This window comes from Bos javanicus, chromosome 22 (assembly GCF_032452875.1).
Source record: "Bos javanicus breed banteng chromosome 22, ARS-OSU_banteng_1.0, whole genome shotgun sequence".
NCBI classification, from domain to species: domain Eukaryota; kingdom Metazoa; phylum Chordata; class Mammalia; order Artiodactyla; family Bovidae; genus Bos; species Bos javanicus.
Genome location: NC_083889.1, coordinates 46159291 through 46186380, shown reverse-complemented (window position 1 = coordinate 46186380; position 27090 = coordinate 46159291). Strand labels below are relative to the sequence as shown.

General features: G+C 44.2%; 1 protein-coding gene across 5 annotated transcripts in view; it reads left to right on the top strand.

Moving 5' to 3' along the window:
- CACNA2D3 (calcium voltage-gated channel auxiliary subunit alpha2delta 3) overlaps positions 1 to 27090 on the top strand; it is a 903838-nt gene that overhangs the window by 683765 nt on the left and 192983 nt on the right. For all 5 annotated transcript variants that reach the window (XM_061396642.1, XM_061396641.1, XM_061396640.1 and 2 more), the window contains 3 exons: positions 1510 to 1581; positions 2831 to 2911; positions 10215 to 10289. In XM_061396642.1, coding sequence (XP_061252626.1) covers positions 1510 to 1581; positions 2831 to 2911; positions 10215 to 10289 — 228 coding nt within the window. The remainder of the gene's footprint in view (positions 1 to 1509; positions 1582 to 2830; positions 2912 to 10214; positions 10290 to 27090) is intronic.

Here is a 27090-nt window from a genome sequence, read left to right as displayed (position 1 = left end):
CGCACAGAGTCGGACACGACTGAAGCGACTTAGCAGCAGCAGCAGCAGGGCACTCAGATGCTGAAGATGCTGCCGCTTCTTCATACTACATCACAAGAAATGCTGTCCTATTGCTCAAATAACCTATTGGAAGAAGAAGGCTGGTAAAATATTGACCAAATTTAATGACCTGTTCTCAGGAGGCCTGCCAGTCCATGGGGACCTCAGTCCATAGGACCCTCTAGATTTCAGGATCGTCTGCTTATAATAGTCTTTTCAAAAAAGACTGAGGGAACAACACCTTCTTTTCTGTGAAATTAAAAATGATACAAAAGTGCCCAAACATCAGAAAACACTCCAGCCTGAAGATAGTGGATTCTCATTCACAGGTTGCTTTATTTGAAGCTTGAATAGACTATGAAACCAGAAAGTAAACCTCTCCTACTGATTGGCCAATTTTGGCCAATTTTGGTCCCTGTCGTCAGTGCCACATGCCTTAATCTTCCTGGAGACTCTGCTACTTGCTAGCCATGTGATCTTGAAGGCAGGGAAAGGAAACTAACATCCTTTGAGCACTTGCAGATGCCAAGTACTTTGATGGACAGTTTCACATTTTATCTTCATGGCAACAATGCTGAGGAATAGTTGGTGTTATTTTATATGAGAACATGAAGGGTTAGATAAAGATTCAAAGCTGAGAACTAGAACCAGGTTTGTCTTGGACCAAAGCCTACTGTTATCTAAGACTCAGTTTCCCCATTTGCTCACAGAGCAAGGTAGGGGTTTATACCTTTCTCCTGACACTGTTGTGAAAGACAGATATGATGGTGGGTCTCAGTGCACTTGTATGCAATTCAATGAGTTACAGAAGTATACTATGGGCCAAATTCAAGGGTTGTTCTTCCAGGAGGAATGTTCAGCTTCAGTTACCAGTGATTCAGGGATGAAATGGATAAGTTATTTTTTCATTTTGTTTGTTTTCCATCTGGGACTGGCATGTAGATACATGTAGAGATTCAAAAGGGCCATGACTCAGCTACCTTGGGGAGAATAAATGCTTCCAGATTCCATTGTTTGCAGCAGGGGCAACTCGTAAAACCCCTTATGCTCATGCTTTCTGATCCTCAATTTCCACATTAAGGAGAAGCATTAATATTGCACATATTGAACATAAAGTCTGTAAAGTAAAACGATAAAATCAATCTGTAGTAATAAAATAAAATGAATCACTAGGATCCAAACAGGGCTTTATTTGAACTCAAATGGCTGAATGCAGTAAACAGATCAGCTGGAGTGACTGATGGTAGCTATCATTGTTTCCCCCACCCGTGAGGAGAGGCTAGGATCCTCATTAGCACATCCAGGTAGAGGAATATTGTCCTCCCACCTAAGCTATAAAGACTTGAGTGGACACTGGTCCATTTCCAACAGCCCCTGGTCAGGAAGGGATGAGATAGTGAAAAGGTATGGCCCCTGGTACTGTTTTTTCCAGACTATTCTCAGGTAACTGGCTTTTCTTTCTCCATCCAGCTTGCTGATGATCAGGGCCCCGTCCTGATGACCACGGTCGCCATGCCTGTGTTTAGTAAGCAGAATGAGACTGTGAGTACAGTGACTGGATTTCCTTCTTGATGCTAAGGGGGTCGTTAACTCAGACCCTCTCTGACTCAAGTTCTGGTGACCTTTATTTACTTATTTAACTTAAGGATGGAGGATGTATAATTTTTCCTCACTTTTAATCCTGCTGTTAGAATCATGAAATCAAGAATAGATGAGAGGAATTTAAGCAGGCATCTTTTTACAGTATGCATCACTTTTCCAAAATTGAAGTGTTTAAATGACCAGAGGAAGGAAATCTCCAGAAAGAATCCTTGATTGTGATGGGATGATCTCACTCTCATTTATAGGTCCCAACCTTGAATTAGATCCCCAGGGCTGTGACAGTGAAGTGTTATAGATGGGATGGCTTACAATAGACGTGTATTTTAACAATTCTAGGGGCCAGAAGTCTAAAATTAAGAAGTTGATTGTAGGGGAGACTCCTTCCTTGCCCACTCCAGTCTCCACCTCTGTCTTCACACGGCCCTCTTCTCTGCTTATCTCTGTATCCTTTCCTCTTATAAAGACACAAATTGTTGGATACAGGCCCCATCCTGTGTCCAGGATAATTTCACTTTGAGATCCTTGATTAAATACATCTACAAAGACCCTATTTCCAAATAGGAACATGGCCTGAGGTTCTGGGGGCAGTTGCATTGGGGTGAAACAGCAGACAGGATAGTAGCAATGTGTATCTTATTTTAGAAGGCCCTTTCTGACATCAGAAAGTATAGCACATCACGTTGACCTTGGGACCTGGAACCCTAGAGGCCTATGCCTTTACCCCAGTCCTTGGTTCCAACTGTCTGGAAAAATGTTAGGGTTTTTGCATCTTTCTCTGGCTATTTAGTCACTTTCTCCTGGGCACCAGATGGCAGTATAAATTGAGAACATAGTTAACATGCTAAGTGTTTCCTGTAAAAAGTTTCTGTAAGAGAAGCTGATTAATGATTGAAACTCCTTGGCCTCTTCAGATTCTTAATTTTCAGGAGAGAAAAGGAAATGGTTCTTAGGGTGTGTGTTGAGGGTTATAATAGGCAATGTTTGGCCTGAGAAGCTGCCATTCTTTCCTAGGAATGTTTTGGGTGGGGAATAGAAATTACCTCTTGCAAATCTGGATTAAGCTTCAATTTCTCTCAGTTTGAAGAAGGCTCCAGATAGTGCCTATGGTGTGTGACTTTTCAGGACATTATATTTATTCTGCCAAATTAACATTCTGTTGTTTTTATTGTTTAATGTTTCTTTTCAATAGAGATCAAAAGGCATTCTTCTCGGTGTGGTCGGCACAGATGTCCCAGTGAAAGAACTTCTGAAGACCATCCCCAAATATAAGGTAATGCATCACTTAATTAAGAGTCGAGAGCCAGATGCACGAGATAATCTCACAGCTTGCCATAGTGACAAGAAAAGCTTGAAGGAAACCCACTCTTTCTAGCGGATTCTGTGTTGTTTTGTTTTGGTAGAATAATAACAGTCCAGGAAGATCTGATTAGGTCTACATGCGCCCACCCAGGTTTGTATGGGCCTGTGAAAGTCTACACAAGTCTGCAGGACTATACAGGTCTTACACCTCTGATGATTTTCTAAGCCAGTCTTGACTTACCCCAATCTGAGGACCCCCTAAAATCTTCTTAACAGAAACCCAGTGAGGCACAAATAAAAGTGGTCCCTGCTTCTACTGAATAAATATTCCGTTTATCCTGAAAGGTAATGGGGTACGAATTAATATTCCTTTCGTAGTGCTACATTAAACCTATTGCAGTAAGAGAAGTGTAAGTTTGTTTTGAATTCTGGGGACAGTTGAGAGGGTGGAGTAGGAAAGCTTAAATACAGGGTCTACATGCCACCTGAAATCATTTCACTGTATGGTGTTTTTCCTAAGAAAGCAAAATAGGTCATGCGAAGATTGGATAGAGAGCTGAGGAGTGAGATCCATAGGGGATTGTTCGGACTCAAGGTGTGAACCCCTGCCTTCTCAGGCTCCCCTTAGCTGTGGACATCAGCACATCACCACTTTCCAGAAGCCCATGCTGCACCTCTACCTCTTGGCCCAGGCTTCTCAGAGAACCCATAAGGTCAGGTTCTTCCCAGTGCTTCCTAGATGGTCCTTAGAACCTGATCCACTCCTAGAAGAGGAAACTTCTTTGAATAAGCAAGGTGTGTCTGTTCCCATGTGCTGATTCCATTTAGGTGATCAAATTAGAAAGCTACCTTCATAATCAAAGGAAATCAACTCTAAGCTAAAATCAGGTATCCAGGCTACAAAAGGTGGCCTCATTAACAAAATAAATTTTCTGATTGGGTTTACTGAGATGACAAAGGTCTTTCTTCCTGCTATCACCTTGGAGCTCTGACAGCCGGGTTCTTTCACCAAAAGGGCTTTTCCATTTGGAGTTCAGTTTCCAGAGTGTAATACGACATCTGGTTGACCCAAACTCACAAAAGCACATGTTGAAAACTGTTTAGCTCCCTAGAGGTGGAAAGTCAGGGGGTTAGGGAGCTATTCGAGGCCCATAAAGATAGTGGACTTTACTCTTATTGAATTCCTTAGACTTAGAGGCCCAGAATTGCTGGCTCACTGTTTAAGAAAGAGCATCCAACCTTTACCACTCTTAAGCCTCTAGCATCAAATAAGATGTAGAAGCCCAGATACAGGGCCACTATTTAATATATGCCCAGTAAATCCAGAAAGGATGAACATATAGGTGTGTGTGTGCTTGGTCACTCCGTTGTGTCTAACTCTGCAACCCCATGGACTGTATAGCTCACCAGGCTTCTCTGTCCATGGGATTCTTCAGGCAAGAATACTGGAGTGGGTTGCTATTTCCTCCTCCAGGGGATCTTCCTGACCCTGGGATGCATGTCTCCTGCACTGGCAGGTGGATTCTTTACCACTGAGCCACCTTGGGAGCCCAGAACATATAGGAAATGGTAACAATTACCCTGTGAATTTGTTTTTCAAAGCTTCTTCTACTAGGCAATGTACTAAGATCTTTATAGCATTATCTCACTTAATGCAGTAGACACTGCTATCCTTGGCTAAAGAAACAAGAGACTCAGAAAATTTAAATATCTTGCCAAGTCTCAAACTAGCAGTGCATGCTTTAGCTATTACCAACCTAGACAGCATATTAAAAAGTAGAGACATTACTTTGAAAACATAGGTCCATCCGGTCAAGGCTGTGTTTTTTCCAGTAGTCATGTATGGATGTGAGAGTTGGACCATAAAGAAAGTTGAGTGCTGCAGAATTGATGCTTTTGAACTGTAGTGTTGGAGAAGACTCTTGAGAGTCCCTTGGACTGCAAGGAGATCCAACCAGTCCATCATAAAGGAAATCAGTCCTGAATATTCACTGGGAGGACTGATGCTGAAGCTGAAACTCCAATACTTTAGCCACCTGATGTGAAGAACTGACCCATTGGAAAAGACCCTGATGCTGGAAAAGATTGAAGGTGGGAGAAGGGGACGACAGAGGATGAGATGGTTGGATGGCATCACTGACTTGATGGACATGAGTCTGAGCAAGCTCTGGGAGTTGGTGATGGGGGAAGCCTGGCATGCTGCAGTCCATGGGCTTGCAAAGAGTTGGACACAACTGAGTGACTGAACTGAACTGAAGCCTAGAGCCATAAGAAACGATAAAGGACAATAATAGTAATAGTTAAAATATATTAAAAAAATTAGTAGCTAAAATAATACAATAAGACATTCACTGAACTTTTCACTGTGTGTTTAGTATGGTAAAAGTGCTTTATATTCACTGTTCCCACTGAATCCTCGTTACACTCCCATGAAACAAGTACCACTTGGTCCCATTTTTAGATGAAGATATGTGAAATAACTCATTATTTCTCGTTATAACTCAGCAAGTAAATGATGAAGGAAACAAAGTGTAATAAGGGGATAAGAAGAAGATCAGCTACAGAAAATTGGCTGCTTTCCCCAAAGGGTCTGGGAACCAGAGACCCAGGTGGCATACCTTAATCTAAGTTGCCCTTCCTCTGGTCCCCACCAGAGCTGTGGGAAGAGGTGTCCATGGCAGCTGGAGTGAACCGTGGGTGAATGGGGCTCTCTCATCTAGGAGAGGAGAGCTCCAGGGATCAGAGTGCAGATCACACCTTTTTCTCTTGATTAACACCTTGTAAAGATGAGTCAGCTCTTGGCTCGTGTGGTTTTCCCAGAAGATATTGATAGAATTCTTTATTTTCCATTAGCTTCATAGATTTTCCCACAAGCAATCAGACTTCCTGTAATTTTTATTAAGAATTCCAGACACCCCAGCAATAATTTCCAGACACCACAGCCTCTGTTAATGTAAAGAGCCATTTTATAATTGGGTTCACTTCATTAGTCCCGATTCTCTGCACTTGGAAGGGAAGCACCTCCTTCCCCAGGCTTTTGCACCACAAGGCCTCTGGCCACCAGGAGAGCGTGCTTCAGGATGGGGGCCCCTCTGGCAGCCCCAAGTGCCGGGAGGCCTTGTGTCCCATCTGCTCTCTGACTGCGGCACGGGACTGCATGTTAGAATGGACAGAATGGCTAGTTGTATTTCAGATGAAACAAAAATTAGAGATTTCATCTGTATATTGATTTGAGGCCCTAAGCAAATGTTGGACATTGCCATCTACAAGTTTTAGGTTTTTTGAGAGACTCATCCACAGAATGGGGAATGTGTTTTGAGATTTGCTAAGTTTCTCTTCTTCCATCTACATTAGGTTATATCCATTTGCAGTCAACGAACCAACAAAACATTCTGATGTTATTTTCTCACTGTTCTCCTGGGAAGGATTTTAACCAGATAGTTTCTGAATGTCAAGAAGACTTTCTCAGGTACAGGCTTGAGGAGGACTGACTATGTACCACCCATAGCAAATCAGCTTCTCCTTTTCAGCTTACATTCGATATTTACTCTAGCTCAAATTTTAAAGATGAATGAGGTAATATTTGGGTAAAGTGATGACTATCTTAAATACATGCAGACCTTAACTGGAGCACCTGCCATGTGCTAGACATTATGCTAGAGGCTGGAACAGTCAAAAGATGAATGAGAGGCTTCCTTTCCCACAGAGAGCCCATTCTGATGGGGGAGTGTCTAGAATAAGGCAGATGAAGGAAAGACATCCAGCTAGGGTTGAGAAGCGGGCAGAAAAGGAAGTGTGGCATTTTCATGCATTAAGGTGAAGGTAGTAATGGAAAAATTCTCAGAGTTTTATGGAGACGTGATACGGAAAGGAGGGCGCAACCGGAGAGACATGTTTATAGGAGAAGATCATGAGGCTGAGCTCATAGCTGGGGAGAAGTGGGAAGGAGTAGTGCTCTGGACAGCTTGCATTCATTGAGTAAAGGTCTCAGTGGGAGAAAAAAGCTGTAGGGGGTTTATTGTTGCTGTCATGAGCTCTTGAGAGGCAATGAGTGGAGGAAGGAAATGCTGGGTAAGTAGGTAGGGGCCAGACCCCAGGGAGACCTGATGGATAGACCCGTAGATTCTATCTCACACATGAAAGTGAAAGAGAGCTTCCCTGATGGCTTAGCTCAGTTGGTAAAGAATCTGCCTGCAATGCAGGAGACCCCAGTTTGACTCCTGGATCAGGAAGATCCACTAGAGAAAGGACAGGCTACCCACTCCAGTTTTCTTGGGGCTTCGCTTGTGGCTCAGCTGTTAAAGAATCCACCTGCAATGCAGGAGACCTGGATTCACTCCCTGAGTTGGGAGGGGAAAGGCTACCCACTCCAGTATTACGGCCTGGAGAATTCCATGGACTGTGTAGTCCATGGGGTCACAAAGAGTCAGAGATGACTGAGAGACTTTCACTTTAACTTTCTACACATAAAAGAGGTCTTTAGTGGGTTTTACAAAGGGAAACAACAGAGTCAGAGTTACCTTTGACTTTGATTAATCTGAAGGATAACTTTGTTGGGGCCAAGCTTTGAGGCAGAAAGAACAGGTAGGACCATGGTGGAAATCTGCTATATTAAATCTACATGGATGGTAAGGTGGGGAAGCAGAGATGAATCTAAATGATTTCTGGAGAAAAACTTAGTGATTACTTAGGTCAACAAGTTGGGGATGAAAGAGAAAGGGATCTAGGGATGGTTCTTTAGTTTCTAACTTGAGAGTTGGGTGGGTGGTTGGTGGTGCCACCAACTGAGAGAGAAGTGCAGGGAGAGCAGCACTAAGGGAAGGGGCCCACGTTGGACTGGGCGAGTCTGGGCACCTGTGTGATGTCCAGGTAGAGACACACACTTGAACCCTGGGGTCTACCACTGAGGCGAGAGGCCAAAGCTGGAGCACAGATCTGGAGGTCAACAGCATTCAGGTGGTTGATGAATCATGCTGGAGGAGAAGGAGCTAAAGCAGACAAGGAGCACTGGGGACAGAAGCTTACTGCTTCCAGGGTGAGTAGAGGACGAGGATCCTACGAAAGGGAGGGAATCCGGGAGTGTGGGGCCTGGAAACTGAGGGATTAGAGTGTCAAGGAAGAGGGGGCAGTAGGCTAAGACAACCAGGAAAAGAGGGTACATTCTATATGGTTTGGCAACTGCAGAGAAAGGAGTTCTGGTGGCATTTTGGTGGGCGAGGGGGCATGACAGAGGCAGGTTCTGGGAGAGTGAAATGTGAGTGAGCAACAAGGAAGCAAGATGGCAGCTAAACAATGAGTGGAGGACATTGGGTGGGAAGGTCACCTCAGTCTCTGCATCCCAGGAAAGAAGCAGAGAGTTCAGGATACTTTTGTAGGATCTGCACTCAATTCAGCTTCTGTTACTTCCCTTCTTCCTCCTTTCCTGCTTCCTCCTTTCTTGACCCCTCTTCCCTTCATCCTAGCCATCCCTCTATAACTGCATGGTATGACCTTGGCTGTCACAGAACTTATATTCTGGCAGGGAGATAGGCTTTAAATAATCAAAGGCCTTGACTGATATCTTGACTATTTATAGTCAACCTCACAAATAATTGATTATCACTTAGATAAGTGATACACAAGAAAAGTAGAGAGCTTGGAGGGGGCATATGCATGGAGTTTTACTTTCTTTTGAGTATTGCTTCCTACAGGCAAACCAAGAAGTGAAGGAATGTACATTAGAAGCCACTGAATATATTAGTTGACTATAAAATATCATTTGTTTGGTCTCATCGTGAGTTTGAATTTCCAACCAAAGACCACTTTTGCCTTTAATGGAAAAAGTCAAACTCTCTGAGTCCGTTTTGACTCCTCAGTCTGTATTAAACAGGGACATAATAAAGGTAATTAATGCAGTGCTGACTGTGTCTGACATTTTTCCAAGAGACAAGATGAAAAGAGACGATATACATCTCAAAGGATAGGAAATCTCTGGTTTATCTTTCACAGCATAATGAAATATACTTTTATCATTAGAATCAAGTAGAATCTTATTAAGACTTGCTGTGTAAGGTAACTCCAGAAGAAAATGTCTGTTGCCCTTGACTACCACGTGCATATTTGCTTTTCGTAATGCAAGGAATACTTTTAATTGCCGGTGTTAAATTCTCTGAAGTTAATTTCACATCACCTTGACGTTAAGCTAACAAGCAGACAGGGTCATTCTTGGTTTGTAAACTCTGTTGTCTGGATCATTTAATAGTATCATATTCAAGAATGCGAGCAGCAGAGAATTTTCAAGAAAATAACAGTGAGGGCTCAGGACTATGAAATAACTCATTGGGAAAAAGGATTTTTTCTTCTTCTCCCCTTTCACTGCTCTGGCAAAAGTGGGTTACATTTTCTTTCTTCAGAGAGAGAGATCAGTATGGGTTTTATGCCAGAGGCCATTTTAATACATGAATGATTTGTAGGTAAATTTATTGTAGCCAATGGATGCATTCAACTGTGTAATAGAAATATTGTCAAAAAGCTGGGATTATTATTTAAATAAGTGCAGTGTTAAATTTGATTACATACTTTTTAAAGCTAATAAAACATTTCATTGCTCTCAAACTATTTCCCATAGTCCTATTTAGTCAGAAAACATAAATTAAGTGAGGCTCTGCATAGAAAATTACCCAGGCTTTGTGTCGATGGAAGCATGCATGGAAAAGCTTGGCGGCCTCACAGTTTAAAGACGAAAGGATGTAAAAGGGGTTGGCAGGCTCCTATATAGGCTTGTGGGGACACTTTTTTCCTTGAAGAATTACGGAAAATGACTGCCTAGGAGAATGCATGCTTGAGATGGCCTTGGGGGTATGGAATTGTCGGGAGCCTAGGGTGCATCAGAGGGAGGCCCCTCTTGCCTTACTTATCTCAGGTAGAGAAAAGACACCCAGGTTGACAAAATTCTGTTCACTTGGACATAGGGTCTCCAGAAACATTAGCCACTTGCTTTTTAAAAATTATAATTGTTTTCATTTTAAATAAATCAAAGTGGGGTCTTTGGATGCCAACATGGGTCTGTGACATTTTAAATTGTGCTATTTGCTGAGCTTATCCTGTGACAGGTCTTCATTTCCACCAAATGTCAAGGATCAGTGCCTTGCATTCATTTTAATGAAATATTGTGCTGATAAGGGTTATGAATGCCAAGTTTAAGCTGTAAATTACTAAATGTCGGGCTGCTTTCTGCTTTGTGAATTCACCAGGGAGCAAGCTAATGAAGGTTTCTTTCTCACTTCTTCTTACAGTTAGGGATTCATGGCTATGCCTTTGCAATCACAAATAATGGATATATCCTGACGCATCCAGAACTCAGACCACTGGTAAGAGAAATACTTATTTCTGTGTTTCTCATTTTATGATTTTAAAAGGTTTTCTTCAGTTCTACAGTGGTGACACTTTGCAGGTTTCACTTGAAATGCTCAATTCATAATACTGTCTGTGAAAAGCTGTTTTAATAGTTTATAACTAGCATTTTGACATATCATATGCAAATAATATAAGGTAAATATATTTGCTATCATGTTTTTACATATAAATCCATATATGTCTTGCAACTTATTTATTTCATGTTTGCCAATATATGTAAAATTTTAAAACTCTGTTCAGTTTGAAATATACATCATAATAGGTAGCTTTATGAAACAAATGATCTCTCACCCTCCAGCCTGAAACCAACTTAAAGAAAAAACGATCTACTTATTTATTCATTTCGGAACTTGCTAGGCCTTCACTGCCGTGGACAGGCTTTCTCTGGCTGCAGTGCGCAGGCTTCTCGTTGCAGTGGCTGCTCTGGCTGTGGAGCACCGGCTGTAGAGTGCATAGGCTTCAGTGGTGGCTGCCCACGGGCTTAGTTGCCCCGTGACATGTGGCGTCTTCCCAGACCAGGGGTCAAACCTGTGTGCCCCGCATGGGCAGGCGGATTCTTAACCATTGGACCACCAGGGAAGTCCTGAGACCAACTTCTTGAAAATTACATTTGATACAACAAATAAGAGTCAAGATCCCTGGAAATTCATCATGATGGAGTTGGAACATTACCCAAGCCCGGTGCCTGCTGGTTTGAAGATACTCAACAATATCTTTTGTGTTTCATTGAAACCGTTGAGATTTTCCCCCTTGTCCTGCGTATGCTGTATCCAGTAGCACTGTTTAGTGAGCTGACATGTAACTATTTTCTTTCAGCATCGTTTTAGCTCTCTTTGAAGTGAGTGGAGTTAGGCCTAGTCCAAGACAGCCCAGAATAGCATGGTCCATTCTGATCCCTGGGGAGAGGCTGCCTGGAGCACTGTGTTTAGGAGGATTCTGAAGGGCAGCCAGATTTGGTGCACTGTGGATTCTGGAGGGGCATGGCAGAGAGGGCACCACATGTTTGCACCCCTGATCTAGTTGCAATGTGTTGACAAAAAGACATCCCTTTTGGTCTGTGGTTAGCCAATTTTAAAGAAGATATAAAAGTATAAAGAGTAATATAGTAAACTCTGCTTTTGAATGTTAAGAAAGTATAGTTCATTTCCTATAGCTGTGCACACATGCACACACACACACACACACACTCACACATACCCATCCACTCCACATGTCTTTTTTCCTTTCATCAAAATTAGAAAATATCAGCAGTGCCTGCTATGCAAACGTTTATTTGTGAAACATCTTGTGGACCAGTTTGCTTCTCCCTTGAATCATTGTTTAGAAGAAGTTCGTGTTTTAGCTCCATCACCATCCAACTTTGCTCTAATCGCCCTGGTATTAATGGAGTCATGGCCACATCATATGGATCCCATATGCATGCTTCAGGATGCAACTTAAGGTAATACTTGACTTCAACAAGCTTTTTATCAAAAAAGGATTGAATTAACTGGTTAGCTGATTCCAAACTTAATTCAGAATTGCTGAAAAGTCTGACTGAAAAACCTACCTAACTTTTTAAGGATATTTAAGTCTAAAAGTGTATTTAAGTTTAAAAAGCTTAGCACAGTACCCATTTCTAAGTCTTGCAGTTGGGGTTGCTTGTTGAGGGTGGTAGGAGATATATGTTTGATGTGGCTGACAGTAGGCTCCTAGTGCTTATTTATTCCAAGTTGGAGTGAATCAGAGTAAATGAAGCAATCAAACCTGGATCTTCTGCCAGTGAATGAATTAACTTTCCTATTTATCAGCTTTTAAAGAAGGAATAAAATGGAACCAGATGTCAGAAGGGTCACCAGGGTACCTTCCCTTTCTCTATAATGTGGAAGTGAGCAGCTCCCATCTGTGCAGTCATTTCAGAGACTTTCTGGTCTTTCACATCTCCTGGTCATGCAGCAAATGGCCTGTTTGCAAATAATCCATCTCATGGACTTCAGAACTGTAGCCGCTGAGAGGGCAGCTGAAAGGCTCTTAGAAGAATAGGCCAACCAGTCAACACTGATCATCTCCTGACAGTGCAAATACCCACAGATCCAAGTCATTTCTGTTCTCTCTGTTGAAACACTGCAATGAATGATTTCACTGGAAATGGCAGCTAGGGTCAGATTCCCATAAATGCGGTGGCCCAAGCAAATGCTGCACATCTCACTTTTGAGGACCCAAACCAGATGAAGCTTTTTGAAGTTGACCCACAATAAGAACATCAGGAGTGGCCAGGTCAATGGACCATCTATCTCATTTTTTCCATCTGTGACACTGAGGCCATGACATATTTAGAAGAGGTTTGGTGTGATGCCCACTGTTGAGGATTCTGTGAACTAACCCATCTGTGTAATCAATAGTGGATGTTAACCCTCCCTGAGTTTTATATTTTCCTGCTGGGAAAAAGACAGCAGTGAAGTGGAAGGAATTCAACTTCAGCAGTACATAGGTTATCCTTGATTCCTAGTCCCATCATAAACCAGCTGTGTGACTTTGGGCAAGTCACACAGCCTTTCTGAGCATCATTTTCTCTTGTAATCTTGTCATAACTAAAAAGTATAATATTATGGGTTGTCAGTGTAAATGGGATAATACAAGTAAAGAGCCTTGTGTGACAAATCAAGCCCCAGGATATTGTGGGGACCGTGGCAGTTCTGTGGGCATTCTGTTTGTGTTTTATTGACTGCTATAAAGATTGCGAGGACTCGGTGGTGGTGGATGCTTGCGGGGGTGGGGGCTGGATTTAAAGAACATTTTTAATTATTCACCTTGTTCAGGTTATCATGATAAACATCAGTGAGGGATTGTATCCACACACACATGAGTAAACAGACAGAGTCCTTGGGATCATGCAGTCTGCATGCAGTTCTACTTTCAACCTGACATCAACTTAGTCTGTGCAACCTCAGCTACGCCTGTCTGTGCCTGTCTGTCTCTCCCCCTCGCTCTGTCTGTCTCTCTGTCTGTCTGTCTCTCACACATTCACACCCTTATTTTTCTTGGTCAGCTCTGAGCTAGAAGAAAAGCAAACTGTAGCTGTACTGGGAGGTTCTGTGTGAGCCCAGGGAACCTAAGTGTTTTGTTACTGTTGTCTGTCTGTTTTTAAAGAGGCACTGAGGATATGCTAGCAGCTGCGGTAGCTAAAGTATGCCAGTTGAGAATCAGTCCGCATGGGGGAACAGCCCAGCTCGGCGCGTACAGGTAGTTGATTTGTCTCTGTCTTGTTCACCTGAACAACAAACACAGAAAACTGACTCCCTCCTTCTCCCTCACCACCAGTCACTCAGCACAGAGGAGGGACTTCGAAGGAGAAGGAATGAAAGAATCCTCCAAAGTCGTTGTTTCATTTCCAGTTACTTTGGATCCTTCAGGATAATGTTATGTAATTAGGGCACTTCCCCCAGAAACCTGGTGTCTGCACCAGACGTCTATGGACCCAGTCAGAGCCTCACCCACAGCTGGGGACAACCAGCAGCAGCAGCGTGCTTGGCCAGCTCTAGCAGGGAATCCTCACTCCAACCTGACAGGCCTTCTCCAAGCCCAGTCATACAGTTAAATCCTTGTTACAAATGGATGTTGCCCTCGGTTCTGGCCGAGGCTGCCAGATTAGCACAGTGGGTGTGAGTGGGAGATTGTGGCCAGCATGGGGGACGGAGCCGACTCACTTAAAATAACTCCTATTCCCTCTCCATCTGCCACTGAGGTTGTTTCTGCCCCTGCAGCCAGAGGAAAGAAGTGGGTTTCCTGAAGCACAATACCAATATTTTTCTAATTTGTCCAATAAAATTTTCCCCCCAAACTTAATATTTGGCTTGATTTATCCAGTATTTTCTTTCATCTTGTATGATTTGGGTGTGAATCATGAAGTGTCTCCAAAAACAGCTCAGATGTAGGAGCCTTACTCAGCAGACTGGCTTTGGTTTAATTGGCAAAGCTGCTCAAGCAGGACTTTTCTGTTGATAGCTGGGCTGTCTGTAGTCTTTCTCCAAGTGTTTCTCAGTCACTCTGTCCTTGCCACTGGCTTGTGACTTCTGGTAGACTAACTGATGCTGATTCAACATTTATGTGGTTCCCAGCATGCTGGGATCCATGTGTTAGAATGGGGGCTGAAGGAACACGTGGGCTGGGGCCATCTCATGGGTGGGGACTCGGACAATAGCGAAGCAAGAAGGATTCAAGTCAGACCTTGAGGAATGATTTTTGAGTTGTTATTACACATCTGGAAGTTTTTTCCTTGGTCTCTGCCCCTCTTTAACATTCAGGTTAAAACTATTTCAAAGCGTGGTTACTTAGAATTACTGTCTAGATCGATTTTTCTTGCACTTTATTCTTCTCATAAAGTTCTTTGAGAGCTTTACGAATTTTTCTTAAAATGTGGAACCCCTAATATATCTTTTTTCTTTTGCCCGACAAAGCATCGAGGGAAATAAAACTAGGAAGGGACCTCCTTTCACATGATCTGATTTTCTTTTGAGATTTTGGTAATCCATGTGCCCCTCCGTTTTAGAAAAAAGGGACATCTGAGTTGATTGCCTTCCCCATGGAGGCCTGGAATGTGGACCTCGTCACACCACCAAGAGAACACAAAAAAGGCTCCTTTCCAGCAGCCACAGCACAGGCAAGGCTCCACAGAGGAGCCTGGGGCAGACAAAATCTAGGACTTGTTTCCATGAAACCACGTTGACATTTTCCAAAAGCTGTTTGCTCTGTGTCTGCAAGCCCAGAAGATGGGGAAGGATGCTGAAGAGTTTCTATTCTGGAGAAAAATTAGCCAGTCCCATGGGCCGCTGGGCTAATGGTAGATGAGATGGGGAACACCCTCAGTCCCTTCCCTCAATATTGGCTAGATGGCTACTATGTTCTAGGGCTAAGCAAGCTGTCCAGAGTGGCTGCGGAGAAGTGCTCCAACACGGAGAGCTCAGAATCAAATAGGGAAGATAAGACTTGATATGTAGGGTGGAGAAGTAGCCATAGATCCAACTAGGGAAAATGCATTTTTGTATCTGTTATTGTTGTAGGTCTTAGTAAACTTTGTTTCACATTTGTTGATCCCTTTTTGTGTGACAGACACTGCTCAAAGTGTTTTAAGTGGTTAAAGCTTTTGATCATTAACTAATTCACTAGCAAGCTTAGGATGCAGAAACAATGGAAAGGCTCAGAGGCTCAGAGAAAGGGTGTGCGGACGCCAGGCTGTGTGGAAGGTGGGTCTGGAAGGCAATCTGGAGTCAGATTGTGGACAACCATGGGCACCAGGAGCATCTCCGTGAGGCAGTGCATATCCTCATGTTACGTACAGGAATCTGAGGCACCAAGTAATCGAGTGGTTAAATGACTGGAAAGAGTCAGAACCAGGAGCCCCCACATCAGTTTGGATGCGCTAAATTCACTCTTCTATATTGGCTGATTCTCAGGAAATAGGAAGCAGAGTGGGAACCTGATCTTTGCAGCCATGTGGATGAATAACAGGGTCATCACCAGGCAATTACAGTGAGCTTCTGCCTAGACTAGTACTGTCCAGGAAGAATGTCATATGAGCCACAATCATGAGGTGCCTGTGTAAGTTAACATTTTCTAGTAGCTACATCTAAAAAGGAAGTAGGTAACCAAGCTGTACAGCCCAGGCCAGTGTGGGGAGGGGAAGCCTGAGCCATCAGGCTATCTCCATCAGACCCCGGCCATTTCTGTTGTTCTGTCAAACTCAGGTGAACTCTCCAACGAGTCCAGATTCTGCAGATAACAATGACATCTTCCTGTTCCAGAATCTCTCCAATCCCTCTGGAAGTCAGTGTTCTTGCTGTTCCCACAGGCTGAGTTCTGCTTGATGTCACCAGTCAGTCCTTATGGACTCCTTGACTGTCCCCATCCCACTCCAAATGTTGATTCCATTTCTTTGTTCTTACGGATGCCCAGCCACTTTGTTTTTCCATGCCTTTTTGCTATTGAACGTGGGTTATAGATTGGCTCTGGCAGAAGGTCATTGAAAACACAGATTGACACATGGACATTCTGACAAATTAAATATTCTTACACCATTGTCCTCTCATATGGAATGAAATGGACATCCTATGGACTTATGTAAATATGCTAAATGCTAAGCAGACTGAGGAATGCCTCAGTCTTCCTTCATTTCTCCTTCCTGCTCAATGCAAATGCTAAGGGTTCTTCTGAGTTCAACAAGTGTGGGTGTGGCCTTCACCACTGCCCTTTTCTGCCCCACTCCCCACACCATCCACTGTCATTTCCTATTGGTTCCAAAATGCACCCCAAGTCTACTCCCCTCTCTCTGTCACTCTTGACGGGCCCTCTGTCTTGGCTTTCCTAGATAACTTCCGTTTCCTTTCAGCCCTGCTCTGGACACCTGTTTTTGTACCCCCTTCACCCCAGCATTATGCTCTTAGCAGTCAACGTGGACTTTCACAGGCATCACTCAGTTGATCTGGCTTTTCTTGGCATCTAGAGTAAAACCCAAACTCTGGGCCATGGCCCCAGCTCCCTACCATATCTGACTTGACCTCTCTGGCCAGCCAGAGTGGTGTGGCTGCCTGCTGTGCTCACCCCTCCTTCAGTCTACTCCAGCCCTTTTGTCCATCCCTCAAAAGCCCCAAGCTCCTCTCCGGTCCAGATTCTTGTGCCTACTCTTCCCTCTGCCTGTAATCTTGTTCCCCATACACCTGTGACTGCCTTTGTCCCACCTTCCATGTCTCATCTCAATGTCACCTCCACAGAGAAGCTTCCCTGCTCTCTGACCAAAGGAGCCACACACCTCCCTCACTTCCCATCACACCCCGTATTTCAGTTTCCTCTGATCACTTATCACTCTTGGGAAAGGTCTGTGTGTTCAGCCTCTCCCACACGATCCCTTGTGAATTCCTGTGACTTTGCTGCTGCACCGAGGGAGTGGTTGATAGATACTTCTCGGTAGATTTTGATGGCGTTTGAAGGATGCTGATGACTAAATATCTGGGTACCAATTTTCTACAATAAGTGAGAAGTGCAGGTGCCACATGTTTACCCATCAAACACTTACTGAGTCTTTGCTTCATCACATGCAAAATTTGAATCTCATGTAATTGGTTAAGTTCTCCTTTCTTTCCGCCCCTGCCTCTGCTGGACTGCAAACATTCATGAGATGTTCCTCACGTCAGGCACTGTGCTAGCTGATGGAGACAGAGAAGCAGGTAGAACAGCATCTCTGCCCACAAGGAGCTCATTGCTACAGGCCAAGAGGAGTTATGTGCTCGCGGGGGAGGCATCTGCTTTTCTTGAGGAAGGCACCCTGAGATGCTGGAGGGCTTCCCAGAAGAGGTGGCATGCACACCAATTTCATCCACAGCCTACTGTGAGGGACATTTCTTTCCAGACTCAGCAGGGGTCCCACACACTTCCTGAGATCTCTGTCCTCATGCTGGACCAAGCACTGCTTTTGATTTCCGTCTCTGGTCTCAGAACCATGCATTCTGCTGGCCCCAACCTGCTGGGGTGTAGCGGGTGGGAACCTGTCATCGTTTATATAACTCTGTGGCTTCTAAGACTGGAATCCCATCTCCAGTCTTCAGCTCTGTTCTCTGCTCAGACTGCTGGGAACTGAACGAGACTGGCCAGTAGGTGGCGCACGGGCACCGCCGTGTGCCCGCTCCCTGAGCACATTGTCAAAACACAATCCTTTTATGTCGGGTCTGAATCCATCCCGTTTTATTTTAAAAGAAAGAATCATCGGATGCTTAGTATATGTATCTGCTCAGAGGAGTGTGTTCTTGGAGAAAAAATAAACAAGACTGTGTGACCCCCATGGAGCGAGCCTGGTAATTTTGAAATACATCCTTTGGTGAAAGAGAAAACAGAGCCTCGCGTGCTTTTCTCTTGATGAAATGCTGAGAGCAACGGTTGGAGCCTCCCCAGTCTGGACACTTGAATGGAAGACTGGCAGCCCTGAGCAAGGAATGCTTACACCTCGTGAGCTTCAGGATGAAGCAGGTTAGAGGGTTGCCTGCTTTTCTGTCCTGCAAGCCTCAGGAACTCTATAGCTGCTTGGTCCCCAAGTTCTGTGGCCGGGTGTGTACAGGGGCACCTAGGGCATAGATAGGATATAGCAGAGAGTGGGTTAGCAGTGACAGTGCAGCTGTTACGTAGAGTTTTAAGAACCATGCTGTGTGCTTATCATCTTTGTGTGTTTTGCCTCATTAAGTCTTCGTAGCATCCTGTGTGTTAGTTCTTGTTTTAGAGAGATTAACTGATGCCTAGGCCAAGGACTCTGTCAATCAGAAAGCAAATTTGACTCAGTCTTTTTTATTTTTATTTTTTTTGACTCAGTCTTCAGAGGGAAAAAAAAAGACAACTATGGACAGTGTGGTTTTCCATCAAGTTAAACCTCTTCAATTGAACAGACTTCCTTAATTCTGAAGCAGTGTTATAAGGCTCTTTTATAAAATGAGAGTTGGGCGGTGGGCCTCTCTTGGCTTCTGCAGACAATTTTCCTCTTTGCTTCTGCTGTCTGCTCCTGCACACCACCTGCATGGCACTCAGGGTGGCATCTTTGATCTTGGCCCTGGATGGAGTTTAGCTGGTGGGGAACTCACACCCAGAAGAAACGAGAGGAGAGTGCAGTGGATTGTATATTCAGCCCTGTGTCCCCTGGCACTGGCTGCACCCAGTCTAAAGCCACATTAGCCTTTTGTTCTCTGTGGGCTGCTGTGATTGTTCCTTCCTCTGTCCCTTCATGCAGAGTGGAAGAGAAGGGCCCCACTGCTTGTGACTTCAGGGCACTACACCATTTCTTATAGTTCCCTACACCTGCCCCACTCTTACAATAGGCCCTTTATTAAAACTTCCTTAATTAGCCAGCTTGACGATGCCATATGCTTCCTGCTGGGGTCCTGACTGATACAAAGGTAAGAGTTAGATAGAAGGTTTGTTTCTCTTAAGTGCTTACTAGAAAAAAAGGGCGGGGAATAAATAAAGGAAAAAGAAGAAAGGGAAGAAGGAAGAATGGAAGAAAAGAGGAAGAATTAAAAGGAAAAAGATGGAGGAAGGAAGGAAGAAAAACAAAAAGCGAGAGGAAAAGGCCCTCCATCCTGTCCTTCATTTATTGATTCATTCACTCATATTCATTAATCTCACATTGTGGTGGGAACACAGAGCTTCCAAATACACTTTTATTAAATTCCTCTTTGCTCAAGTGATTAAGAATTGGTATCTGTTGCTTACAACCAGAGCAGCCTGGCTGATACAGCTGTGGAATCCCCGAGTCTGGGAACCATTGCTGGGTGTGGCTCTAACCCCTGCTCTCAGGGAGCACACAGCCTGTCGTCCCCCGCTGCCTCCCACTCCCACCCCCAAACCTTCCTCTCCACACCACTCTGTGCCCTCAGCCCACCGGACTTCTTGCACAGGTCTTTGAGTTTGGGCTCCATACTACATTACAGAAATCCCTCGACACATCTGTCCCCTCACTGCACTGCAGGCAGCCTGAATATACCAATCAGTGTCTTGTTCACCCTTGCATATCCAGGGCCTGGTAAAATACCTAGGAGAGGAAGTGGAATAATAAACAGGAGAGAAGACCTACATATAGGTAATTGATTACACAATGACACAGTATATTATTAAGCACCAGAGTGGGAATACTGTCAAGAAAGAATTTATAAAAGGACGTGGTGTCCAGCTGTGACAGGGGTGGCTCGAGAACTCTGCAGGGAGCTAGTTTGCAGCCTGTAAGCTTCAGTTCACAGGTTGTGATCCAATCCAGCACATTTGGAAACAACAAAGGGCCCTTCAGACACTAGATGTGCATTGCCGGAGCCCACCTTCCCTCTCACCTCTCATTCTCTCATCTGGCATGTATTATCGAACACCTCTCTGTGCCAGGCGCTCTTTTATATGCTGGAGATCAAGGGATAAAAACAAGACTGACACAACTCCCCCTTCATGTGGTCATGGATAAGATATGTTGTTTTAGGCTCATAAGTAAGCAAATAAAAAGTATTAACCCATTTTGGATAACCTCTCCAAAGGAAGGAAGGATCTGAGACAACAATACACTAGGGTCATGCCCTACTTTTAGTTGAATGGTCAAGGGGAACCCTTCTTGGGGATGACATTTTACGCTGAACCCTATAGCCCTGAGGGGGAAAAGAACTTGCTGTGCCAAGATAATGGAGACTAGTTTAGGCTGAGGGAACCATGTGTGCAAAGACCCTGAGGCACGGGGAGACCTAAGATGTGTCTGGAATCTGTGAGTAGATTCAGAACAGAATTCCAAAGACCAAGGGAAAGTGCCTTGAGGTTTTGTTGGTAAATTCCTATTTGGAAACATGCTTAGTGCAATAGTTCTGTGGATGGCCCGCCCAGGCCCCCTCAGCCCTCACCTCCATGGGTTCCAGCCTGGCTTGCAGCTGCCAAAACCCTAGTGAAGACTTTCTGTGACTTCTGGAGTTCACTCCTTTCAAGCACACAGCGGGCAAGGGGTGCTGGGGAATTAGCATCCTTCCACCAAAAACTGATGAGCACTCCCACCTCCCGGTGGGCTCCCTGGAGGCACCTGCTGCACACTGGCTTCCGGACCCCTGCAGTGGGATTCAGCTTGAGGTGCCCACAGTGCCCACATGCTCCATGATGCAACTTGTGCTGGCTGCCTGCCTGTTGTCTCTGTCTCTGAGTCAGTTTGCCATGTTCCTACAGGCATTTCTTGGCAAAGTAAAAACTTTGCCCTTAAATCCTGGCCTTAGGATCTGCTTCAGAGGAGAGTTGCGCCACGATCCCAGTGGACTGATACATCTCTGCAAAAATAGATTTGCTTCAAATACAGTTCTGTGTGCGTATAGACCTTTGCTTTAAAGTGTTGGGATCAGGCACGTTTCCCATTCTGTTTCTGGGGGCTGTGCATGTGTTCACCTCACATCAGCCTGCTTGCACTGAGAAGCACCAGGGAGTGTTAGCTTTATGCTGTTAATAATGGAGACGGCACTTTAAGGGAATTTGGTTTAGAGATAGGATTCTCTGCTACTTTATTGTTTTGCAAAAGGATTTGATGAGGACAGAGCTTTTCTTTACACTGGACACACTCTGACCTTTGTTTTACTAGATTAATTTCATATCTAGAGTGCCCCATCTTGGATGATGAATTAGCAATAAAAGGCTCATCAAAATGTAATTACAGGCAATGTGTTGAATAATGATCTCTTAAAAATTCCTATAGATTTGTCTGCACCTCCTTCCCCTCATGGGGGAAATGAGTGTCAGCTGCTAGCTACTAGCCTGGAGTCAGGAATGCAAAGCCTAGCCACATTGTGAGGCTGAGATGGAAGAGCTGGCTTCCATCATCGTCCAGTGTCATCTAATTGATCAATTGCTTCTCTCCATGTGATGCACATCTTTATATAATTTAAAGGGCCATCTCCATGGGGGTAGGAATACACAGGAAGTGGAAGCTCAAGGCAGAGTGAAACCCTCACCTCCTCCATCTGCAGCAGCCTGTTGTGGGGAGCGAGTTATTAATTAAAATGTTAACTGTCCAGACAATAGCAGGCAGGCCAGCATGAAGAATGCTGGGAAGTGAGCATTAAAGCTTTTATAACTGTAAATTCCAGGAAAGTTTGTTCCTCCTTCAAACAGGCAAACAGAGCCATCTGCATCCAAGAGAAGGCCAAACTGGGCTGGTGAGTGAGGTTAGGCCTCCCTGGGGAGGAGTCAGACTGGTTTCTCTCCAGATAGTTGGACTGGGAGAAACCTAGCCTTACCCCCAATGTACTGAGGAGCCCTGTAAAACCTGCAGCTTGAGCTGACAGCAGAATATTCAAATGATTCAACAGTATAAGGGCCCACACTCATTTGAATAACTGAAGAATTCAGTCATTTGAATGCCAGTGATGATGCCTCCGCGAGTTTACATTTTAGAAAGACAGTGCATCTGAATCCCCATGAGAGCATTAAATTGCTATCTAATTAGCAGTCCCAAATTATATATATTTAAAAGATAATTAAAGGTTTGAAGGCTGTTGGAATAGCTGGTTATACATTTAAATGAATCACTAGAAATTTGTTAGTAATGTGTGGAGTTTTCTTTTATTTTTTGCTTCCCTCTTTGAAGTTCAGTAGACCCAACCTTGAGGGGTTAAGTCTGGTAGCGGTAAGATAAAGGCAGATGTTTTTAATTATTGCAACTCAAACCTCCAAATAATTATAAGCAGCTGTCATTTTTACATAATCCTAAATGATAAGACGCAAAGAATGCAAATAAAAAGGTTGAGAGCATGGGCTTTGGGGCACAATCATTTACTCCCCACCACACCCCTAAACTGACCATTGCCCTTCTTTGAGGAGGTGCCCAGACCATTATGCACTTCACTCAACTTTTATAATCATGTGACAGGTCACGTGTGTTTCTGAACACTTCCCAGCTGCCATTTCCACATACTCTGCGGATGTTTTCAGGGCAAAGGGAAACACGAATGCATTTGAGATATTCAGTTTGGCTAAACCAGACAGGGCTTTTGCTGATCATTATTCTCACTTACCCCTTTCTCTTTGGGACAGGACCTGGGTGACCCCACCCCCACTCCCACAAGCATACCAATAGCTGGCATTTCTTTGGCTTGTGGCTGGGGATTTCATAAGATCGAGTGCTTTTGTGCCTCAGCTGGCCAGGGCCAGAGATCCCAAATGACAGGCTAGCCTGCCAGCCACAGCCCAGGGAGCTCTGGGTTCAAGTCTGAAATGTGATGCTTTGTGTGCCTGTCTGTCCCTGGAAGGACAGAGACCACCTGAGGAGCAAGTCAGGGGACATTCATCATTGTCACAGTGGCTTCTTTTTGGACCCAGTGACTACAAAACCAACATCCCACAGATAGAGGCGCACATCTTACCACAGGCACAGTGGAGGCCAGACTCTGCAGGAGACAAATTTAGAACACATCTGAAAGGAACACACACACACACATACACACACTCACACACACTCCAAATTAAATCAAAAGCCCAAAGAACCTTCTGCTAGGAGTGCTCAAGGCAGATTTAAATAAACAAGGACCCCACTTGGCAGAAATGTACCCCAAAAGAAATGCTCAGTGAGATAAGCTTAATTTCCTGGGATTGGGAAGGATAAACAGAGGAAAGAGGAGAAAAATCCTTTATCTGGGACATTCAGAAGCTGACAGGCATCACACACGGAGTACTGTCCCCTCTCCCCAACATAGAACCAGAGAGATTTCAGAAGTATATCCTGGGTATTACAATCAGTTGAAATATTCTGTTTCTCTCAGATGCCTGCTCCTTGCCCCAGAAAAGCTTCCTCTGGAGTTTCTAAGTTTCTTGCTACACTCCAGGAAGAGAGTCTGGGTGTGACTGTGACAGGTAAAGTGCTTATTTCACTCCCAGTACTGCAGCAGGTTTGAGAATACTGTGGATTGGATGCCTTTAACTAATACCTATTTCATCCAAGTTCAAACACAAGTATAAATTGTACTTTCATATATATTTCATGGAAAATTTCCTTTGAGAGGTAATAATTTGAAACTCAGCTCTACTCAAGTGGAGTTCCAGGGAGCTTGTTGAGGACAGCACAGGTCACTTTGCCATCATCAACTTACTGTGCCCTAGAAGGGCACATCTCAGGCAGGCACCCAGCAGCAACCTCAGGTTTGTATATGGGAGGTTCACGGGTACACACTTCTCAGTGGAGCAGAATAGTGCCTGAGGCTTTGTGTCCAGGGTCAACTTCAGCTCTGCTGCTGTCAGCTGTGTGACTGTGGACAAGTTACTCAACCTCCTTCCATTCAGTTTCCTCCACTGAAAAATGAGGACAAAAATAGTGTCTACTGCATGGAATTACTATGAGGATTAACTGACTTCATGTTCACAAAATACCTAGAATAGGCCAGACATATGGTAGGTGTTGTACATGCTTATTAAGTAAAGACCCATTATAATTTGCTCATTCACTCTGTTTACTCATTCCTCAAATATTCATGAAGAATCTACTCTTTGACGAGTACTCTCTTAGGCACTGCAGGTTTGATGCTGAATAAGTTGTCCGGTTGCTCAGTCATGTCTGACTCTTTTGCGACACCACAGGCTGCAGCATGCTAGTCTTCCTTGTCCATCTCCCAGAGCTTGCTCAAACTCATGTCCATTGAGTCAGTGAGCCATCCAACGGTCTCATCCTCTGTCATCCCCTTCTCTTCTTGCCTTCACTCTTTCCCAGAATCAGGGTCTTTTCTATTGATTCAGCTCTTTGGAACAGGTGGCGAAAGCATTGGAGTTTCAGCTTCAACATCAGTCCTTCCAGTGAATATTCGGGACAGATTTCCTTTGATGGACTGGTTTGATCTCTTTGCAGTCCAGGGGACCCTCAAGAGTCTTCTCCAACACCACAGTTCAAAAGCATCAATTCTGCAGTGCTCAGCTTTCTTTATAGTCCAACTCTAACATCCATATGTGACTACTGGAAAGACCATAGCTTTGACTAGGTGCATCTCTGTTGGCAAAGTGATGTCTCTGCTTTTTAATATGCTGTCTAGGTTGGTCATAGCTTTTCTTCCAAGGAGCAAGCATCCTTTAATTTTGTTGCAGCAGTCACCATCTGCAGTGACACTATTTCCACTGTTTCCCCATCTATTTGCCATGAAGGGATAGGACCAGATGCCATGATCTTCCTTTTGTGAATGCTGAGTTTTAAGCCAACTTTTTCACTCTCCTCTTTCATCCTCTTCATCCTCCATCCAGTCCTCTTCATCAAGAGACTTTTTAGTTCCTCTTCCCTTTCTGCCATAAGGGTGGTGTCATCTGCATATCTGGGGTTATTGGTATTTCTCCCGGCAATTTTGATTCCAGCTTGTGTTTCATCCAGCCCAGCATTTCACATGATGTACTCTGTATATAAGTTAAATAAGCAGGGTGACAATATACATCTTTGACATTCTCCTTTCCCAATTTGGAACCAGTCCGTTATTCCATGTCTGGTTCTGATGGTTACTTCTTGACCTGCCTACAGGTCTCTCAGGAGGCAGGTCAGGTGGTCTGGTATTCCCATCTCTTTAAGAATTTTCCACAGTTTGTTGTGATCCACACAGTCAAAGGCTTTGGCATAGTAAATGAAGCAGAAGTAGATGTTTTTCTGGAATTCTTTTGCTTTATCTGTGATCCAATGGATGTTAGCAATTTGATCTCTGGTTCCTCTGCCTTTTCTAAATCCAGCTTGAACATCTGAAAGTTCTCGGTTCATGTACTGCTGAAGCCTGGGTTGGAGAATTGAGCATTACTTTGCTAGCTGAATAAGAAATACCTTTTTTCCCAAAGGTGCATGGGACAGAGGGAAGGAGACAGGCAAGGAAGGAACAACTTTGCACTATAGCAGTACAGTGTGGTAGTCACAGAGATAGAGATACCACGGGAAACTGAAGAGGACTCAAGAAGGACCTGAACCGACTAGGGCCAGGCCAGTGTGGACTTCCCAGAGGAGCTGATGTCTTGACTGAGTGCTGAATGGCCGCGCGACTCTGAGTTGGGTTGGAGCGTATTGGGAGCGGGTGGAGTGGCATGTGCAGAGGCCTGATGGCAGGAATGATAATGACACTTTTTGGAGTCAGCACAGTCTAGCTGGAGAGTACGGAGCCAGAGGCCAGAGGAGCAAGCAGAGGTGGTGTGATGGGGACATACGGCATTCTGGAATGTTGGACATCATCCTGCTGGGCATGAGATGTAACAAGGATTGAAGGCTGAATGGTAATATGTAGGGTTACAGACGAACCTCCCTGGCTGGACTTGGGAAAATGTATTGAACAATGGAGTCCATCCAGGCAGGGGTGCTTAGGAGACATGCACTGTCATTAAGGGAGAGGTATCACCTTGACCGACACCAAGCTGAGCACAAGAGGGATAGAAAGATGCCATCAGTTCTAGGAGACAATTGGTAGAAGCAATGGATGCAGTCGTTTGATGAATCTGGCTACTTTGCCTGGCCTGCTGGCCTCTTCCTCTATGATAATCATCTATTCCAGCCTTTACCCATGTCTCCATGATCACAGGTGAATATTAGAGGACTCAGTCAGCCTTGCGAGGGACCTTTGGTTTTCCTATAAGTTATGAACAACATTAGAGGACTGTTGGGCTTATTCAGACCAGCATACATCCAGAAACACTTTTAAAAATATATATTAGTATAATTGAGAATCACATACAAAAAAATTAAAACTAAACATTTTGCTCAGTCACCAGTCCAGTGGGCTGGGTGGACCAGTGGTGGATAAGACTATTGAATTTGGTGCTGCTGCTGCTAAGTTGCTTCAGTTGTGTCTGACTCTGTGCATTTAATGGTGCAAAGCGCTGTGTCCTCAGGGAGGTGCAGAACAGGATCCCTCCTGAGTGAGAAGAGAGAGAGACTCTAGCTGGAAGGATCAGAGAAACTTCCATGGAAGATGTGGCCACAAAAATGGATTTCTACATGTCTTTTCCTTCTTTACAAGTATCCTTAAAAATCTTTAGCAGAAAAAAAGCAAAAACAAAATAAAGCTCCCCTGCCAAGCAGCTCCCCAGATTACACACAAACATTCACACATGCACATACAGTGAAGGCTCAGCAGTGTGACGTAGGAACCCGAGGCAACAGCAATGGCAGCTGGCTTGGAAGGAACGATTCCTTTCCCTCTCTTGTGCCTCCTTCTTTTTACTTCACTTGCAGAATATTTTCCTTCATGTCAATAAACACAAAGACCTTGAAAATGAGAGATATCTGTTCTGAAT